The 6,960-nt window shown below is 40.3% G+C and overlaps 1 protein-coding gene across 1 annotated transcript in view; it reads right to left on the bottom strand.

Moving 5' to 3' along the window:
- The window catches only part of HTRA3 (HtrA serine peptidase 3), a 49,135-nt gene that overhangs the window by 3,014 nt on the left and 39,161 nt on the right, over window positions 1–6,960 (bottom strand). Inside the window, exon 7 of the mRNA XM_006017012.3 lies at window positions 4,602–4,650. Coding sequence (XP_006017074.1) covers window positions 4,602–4,650 — 49 coding nt within the window. The remainder of the gene's footprint in view (window positions 1–4,601; window positions 4,651–6,960) is intronic.

The following is a 6,960-nucleotide window of genomic DNA, read 5'->3' on the forward strand; positions in this document are numbered from 1 at the left end:
AAAACAGGTCAGGCATTTAAAAACAGATAGAGACACGAGAGCAAGTCTCTTGCTCTCTCTGACTTGTGCTGAAGAAGGACCTCAGTCAACCCAGCTGTGAGTAGATACCTGGCCATCAGGCTAAGGAACTAAAGACAGCCAGATACGATGCTGGCCACATCACTCCTTTACATGACATTGGCTTCAGAAACTAGCATGACTTAACCACGCTACCTTGATGAGCCTGTGCCTAGGATGGACCTTAGACTACACATGTGATCTTTAAAATGCTTACAGAAATAGCTGGTATTGTTTGTTTTCTGGTTGATACCATGGTAAGACCAAGACCCAGTTGTGCTAGGTGCTGTACACACATGACAAGAGAGGCGTTGTAACATTCAGTGTGGCAATAAGGTACACTGTGTATTATACTAAACTTGCTAATAGTTTAGTATGTTTTGCATTTCATTCCTTAGTATAAAACATGGCACTTTTGATAACTAATAGTCAACCAGGATTCTTCTGTATTTAAGCCACAGCCAAACCAATGTCTAGTCCACAGACTTCTGTACTTTTCAAGACAAATATTGCTTCCATTTACAGTATTTCCCCTGATTTCAGATTGTTTGAATTTGGCTCATTCAAGAGATAGGAACCAGCTGCAAAATACAGATTTGAAACTACCCATGTTCCCCCATATTTGGAGATGACTAGGTAGAAGCTTCAGTACATTATTGCTTTGAGCTCATCTCTGGGTGGAAAGATTTCCAAACTCAGTGCGTTTCATGGTTGAATTAGGCTCCACATCAGAGTGGAAGTTTGTGGGTATGCAGTCAGACAGAGAGGAAGCCAACAGTACTTCAAAAGCTGCTTTATATTTTCCCTCAAGAAGTTAATAAAATTAAATACACACACAGAGGAACTGCTATTTACTGAGAATGACCCTAACTATCTCTCACTATATTTTGTTAGACTCTTTGAATGAAGTAAGCCTCACACTGAATGAGTCTGTCCTGGTATGCAAGGACAGATCCCCAGCTTGTTTTAACTGTAGTAGGAATTAATGCAGTTATATTGTCCCAGGATGAGGAGACAGCAATAATATACCTGAATAAACAAACTGTTTAAGCTAACATACCAGCTGCAAATTATATTGTTTAGTTACACAATTCTCTGCCATGCTGGCTACTGGTAGGAAAGACTGTTATCATAAGAGCTCCCATTTGCTGTCCAGTGATAGTTCAGATACTTTAAAATGTCTGGTGCATATTTGATATAATGAAGAGAAAAAAGTCTAAGGAACTGTTCGTATTCTCAAAAAATGGTGACACCTGGCTGGATGGCAGCAGTATGGAAAAAGATGTGGGCGTCTTGGTCTATCACAGACTCAATATGAGTCTGCACTGTGATGCAGCTGCACAAAAGGTGATGCACCAATAAAAGCATTAAGTGCAGGACATGGGAGGTGATAGCACTTCTCTACTTGGCACTGGTTAGGCCTCATCTGGAGTACTGTGTGCAGTTCTGGGTCCATGTTTTAGAAAGGACTTGGAGAAGTTAGGGAATGTCCAGAGGTTGGTAACAAAGATGATCAAGAGCTTGGAAAGCAAGTCACATGAGGAGAAGCTTAAGTAGTTAGGCATGTTTAGCTTGCAGAAAAGTCACTTAAGAGGGGACATTATAGCAGTCTTCAAATACTTGAAGGACTGTCATAAAAACAACAAAAGCACCTTTTCTTTCTTGCTTCAGAGAGGAGGATGCAGACTAATGGCTTGCAGTTGTAACAAAGTAAGTTTAGATTGGCTATCTGGAAAAACTTCTTCACTGTTAGAACAGCGAGGTAGTGGAATAGACTGTCTAGGGAAGTTGTGGACTCTCCATTACTGAACGTGTTCAAGAAGTTGTATAGCCACTGGTCAGAGATAATTTAGGTGTAAATACACCTGTGTTCTACTATGGGTATTTTATATGCTTCTGGGCTTTGTTGGTTGCCCCTGCACTCCCTTTCTGTTACATGTGTTAGGGTGTTGTTAAGCCTCCCTCAGAAGTATTGGGTGTTGGCTACAGCCAAGGCAGGGGACTTTGGGATGTGCCAGTACTGCCTCTCTTCTGCCAATACTTCTACTGGGAACAAAGCAGAGGTTCCTAGCTAGGGGGTCTTGCCCCTCTGCTCAGGGTCAGACTGATCACCGTATTTGGAGTCAGGAATGAATTTTACCCTGTGGTCAGATTAGTACAGACTGTGGGGTTTTTGCCTTCCTCTGTAGCGGGGGACATGGCCCTTTACCTGGGATTTCTTGAGCATATATTGACATTTCATAAAAGCATGACATTGGCTGCCATGGTTCTCCTGCTTTACCTGTGGTTGGTTAGAGTATTAGGTCTGTGTTTTATCGGGGTTGACAGTAGGCTTATGTATTAGATTAGTAGTCTCAGTAGTAGTCTTAGTTTAGATTATGGATTGTATGGGATTGTTTGGATAGGGATGATCTTGCCTCAGGCAGTGGGTTGGACTAGATGACCTCTGGAGGTCCTTTTCCAGCCCTGCCTCTGTGATTCTATGATTTCAACTGCCAAGGGATTTTTTTAAGGGTGAACTGAAACAAGGCGAACAGAGGTGAAGGTTTTGCACCTGCACTTTAGGGCTAAGTACAGACAGTCAAAAAGCCTGAGGGTGAATCTATTCAATCTTCACAGGTTAGTCTAAACTGACTGAACCAAGAAGCAAGTGAAGAGACATTCACTTTTGAGTCTAGAAATGCAGCTACATGCCTGCAGTGTCTCAGGCCAGAAGCCAGGGGGTGCTAAATCATGCCTCCCTATTCAGCTGGAACAGACAGCTTGGACCAAGGCTAACCCACCTACCCTGTGAGGAAGGTGCAAAGCATTCTGGGATACTGAGGAACTGTGACTTAACTTAACTCTGAAGGGGATCTTGGACATCAGTTCCATAAACCTAAATCCACTTAACCTAAATCAGCTAAGTGATACTACATTCATCCAGGTTTATCTTAAACCATTTTCAGTCATTGGTCTAATAATCTCATTTCAGTCACTGGTCTATGTGGTCCATTTGCATTGAACTTTGGTTGTGTTACAATTTTGACCTGGTTTCCAATCTCTTATACCAGTTTAAGTGTAATGTCTGTCCCAAGCCCAGCTGAACTAATGGTAAAGCACTGCCTTTATTTCAAGGGCTAGATTCACAAGAAGGATTTGGGCACCTAAACCCAATGTTTAGCTACTTCTGGCCTTCTCCAGACATCTTCTCATCTGTTGCCTAAGCCAATAAGCACACAAGTATCTGGCATTGGGCATGTGTATAACTCCCTAAGCAAGCAGCTTCACAGACCAGGAGCTCCTTATTCAATCCAGAATCTGCCTAATGGGAGCAAACCTAATTTCACACAACAGGTAGCCAGAAAGAAGTGATTAGATGGTATGATTTTTCAGTGGGATTTAGCAGACTCAGGTCAAATTCTTCTCCTGTCTGAGGTGGATGAGGTATTTGAACCCACACCTCTCCCAAAGACACTCTTAACCACTGGACTATAAGGGTATTTGTGGGGCTACCTCATTTTCTTCTGTTGACAGTCTTCCACTTTGTGTCAAGTACCTGAATATCAATTATGGAGGTAGGGGAGGACAAAAAGAGAGATATTTATTTAATAGAGTTTCTTTATAACCTAATGGCATACATAGGGGAGATCTGGGCCCCATCGCCCTCTCCAGTGACTATTTCATATACAAGCGGCCTACTGCCTTCATTGTTAGATCTGTTGTAGGGTGGAAGACAAGGCTTGCAGCTATGAATCTGAGTTAAGGGAGGGTCTTTCCTCCAACTCAGAATTAAATGCCTCTCTTTAAGAGGTTCTACAGGTGGCTTTGGTGCTACCTACATGCTGCTTTCTCAAGATGTTGTTTTAGCTGCCTAGCTCTTCCATCATAGTGGACATATCTACATGAGACACTGACTGAGCGGTAGTCAAATAATACTGTGCAGTAGCATGTCACAGCACTAACAGTGCCAGTACACTACTGTGCAGTATTATTAGGTTACCGCTCAGTAGTGTCACTTAAAAGACATTTGCCAGCAGGACTGCACAGTAACTCTGGTTACCAGTATAATCAAGTACTAAATAAAATGTGTGGTAACCACTGTGCTCTAGTGTCTCATGTGGGGTAGCCTGGGTACCTAATTTAGGGTTCTGAATTATGTTAGGTAGTAAGCTGCCTAATGGTTAAATGTTGTATTTCTCATTATAAACTAGCCATTAATACAACTTTTGCTTTACTGATGCAAAAAGGAAATGGGTTCTAAAAGATCATCAACTGACTAGGAAAACCAGAACAAGAAAGTTTTCAGATCACTCATTAGTGAATATAGTCACCAATGTCAGGATTTGGAAAACTGAGACAACAAATTTCATGATCTCAGAACATAAATTTCAATACTGAGAACTAAAAATATTCATAAACTTTGCTAAAGCTTATGCACAGATCTAGGCTCTGTGGCAGTTTAATTCAGTAGAATTCTGAATTTTGCAGCTTTGAACTACTGCTCGGGAAATATATAATAAACTGTATGTGCCTCACTGCAGCCTATATTTAAAAATACTTACGCAGGTGTTATCGTCAGCATTCTTATGCCAATGAAGCGCTTCTTCCCATCTGGAAAAGAAGAGGAAGTATATTTAAGAATTTTAAGTAAATAATCAAAAGAACATTTTCGCAAGAAATTCAAACATAATATATCAAACTTTGCAATAAATTTAACAGTACAGATACTGCAAAGAATACAGAATGACTAAAATAAATGCCTTCTTCTAGGTACCCCTAGACTAGAATAAGGATTTTTCATCCCAAGTTCCATTGTAGAGATGATGGATGCTACAAAAGACCTCACAAAAACTCGATTTTAGTTCTGCAAAATCTCTTTTCCATCAGCAGAATCGATGGAAGACACTATGCTTCTATACATATTTTTCTTAAGTAAAAAACTGTAAATTTCCAAGAAGCTAACACACTTTCTAGCACAAAAATCTTTCATTGTTCTTAAACTACTTAGAAAATGGAAAATGGCATAACACAGTGTACTTGTTTTAAAGCAGATTAAATCAATATTATGAAGCTGTTTTTAAAGATGGCGAGATGGATTCAAAAAGATTTTTAAAGCAATGGTTATTAGACCCCAGCAGTCTTTCCTGCCCAAAGCAGGGGGCTGGACCCAATGATCTCATGAGGTCCCTTCCAGCCCTAAACTTCTGTGAATCTGTGTGATTTTTTTCATTTTTTGGAAAAACACTTTTCTCATGGCCTGATACTGCAGGATGTGAGATCACATGGTGCTGAAGCTAATAGCCCTCTTGTTTAATCAGGAGGACACTAAAGGGATAGCATTTTGAGGGAAGGCTCCTGAGAACTTCCTGTGGAAGTCATTTCCTTTGTTATATTTGCCAAAGCTCATATTTGGTAACCTGCAGGTCATACTGTAAAATCCACCCATGCAGAACAGTTCTGCAAACTGGTGCCTAAAATGTTCAGTCATCCAAGCAGGGAACAGAAACAGCCCCTTACATGACTATGTCCAATGCACAGATCATGCAGCGATCCCATAGTGTTTCAAACTGGTTTGTGGATTTATTTTTGTAAAGCAATCTTTAGCAGTTAACTTAGACTCATCACACATCTACAAAACAGGTTAGTATAATCTCAAATATGTAACTTGTCCCAAAGTTTAGAGTTGCTCAGTTTCCCAGGCTGTACCTGAATAATGAGGCTACAAGTGCTGAATGACAACAAAAGCTCATTAATGTAGATAGAGAGCAGTATGCAGCTGAAAAACTAGTGGATAAGCTATGTGAAGCTCAGTGTATTTGCTTCAAAGAAATGAAAGAAAATGGTGAAAATAACCAGGACACAGCTTGAACCTACAAGAAGTTCAAATTGGAAAGAAAAAAAAAAAATCAGCACTGCAGACATAACTTTATTGGTTCCTGAAGCTAAAATTGTCAGTAGTGGCCATGCTATTATACAGCTTTTTTATGAACTAATTAGATTTAATACTTCCTGTTGTGAGTGCTTCAGCAGTTGACTATATCCTGAATAAGAGAATATTTCCTCTTATTTGTCTCAGAGTAACTAACTTTAGCTTCTTTGAGCATCCCTGTGTTCTCATGTTATGAGACTGGGTCAAAAAGGAGGGAATAGGCAGTCCTTTTAACTCCAGGATAAATAATCCCAGTCTTGGGGACCTAGGCATGCATTCCTCACATGCCCAGTAATCTCATTAATGTCAGTGGAAGTTTGAAGTGCCCAAGGCATGTGTCTATACGAGATGCTTTACTGCACAGCAGACTAATTTGCTGAGTAATAAAGCATCACTGTCTACACCTGCACAGCTATTAGGGTGTAGTAGACTGATTTACTGTGCATGTATATTCCTGTCAGATACAAGCGGTATCCAGCAGTATGGTGCATTACTGTACTTAAATGCACATGTAGACAGTGACATCAGGATTAGTTTATTCTGGCTCAAATTGAGCTTGAGTATATTCAGTCACATGTAGATGTGCCCAAGGAGTGCAGAATTTATTAAGCTCTTGGCAATTTTCTATCATGCCTCCAAGCATCTTTGCTGATTTTCCCTGGGATGTTCAATCTCTTTTGCCTTTTTAAGGTGAAACTGATACGAGCAATACAAGCTTCAGGAAGCTCCAGATGGAGAAATCTTATCAACTAGAATTGAATTTTGAAAGGTTCTGGTCAAGAGACAAATTCTTTGTATCCGATTTATGCCTTTGGCCAGATTAGCACATATACATTCTTTAAAATACAAAATTTCATTAAAAAATAATATCTAGCTCTCATGGTTGCAACTGAAGCCTCTTGAATGAGACCAAATTGTGAAACAATGCACGACTGACTTCCCGAGCCACAGGCATGGAAGGGGCAGAAGAAGGGAAAGAGGGGGGAAGGGTA

This window comes from Alligator sinensis, unplaced genomic scaffold, assembly GCF_000455745.1.
Source record: "Alligator sinensis unplaced genomic scaffold, ASM45574v1 scaffold421_1, whole genome shotgun sequence".
Taxonomy (NCBI): Eukaryota; Metazoa; Chordata; order Crocodylia; family Alligatoridae; genus Alligator; species Alligator sinensis.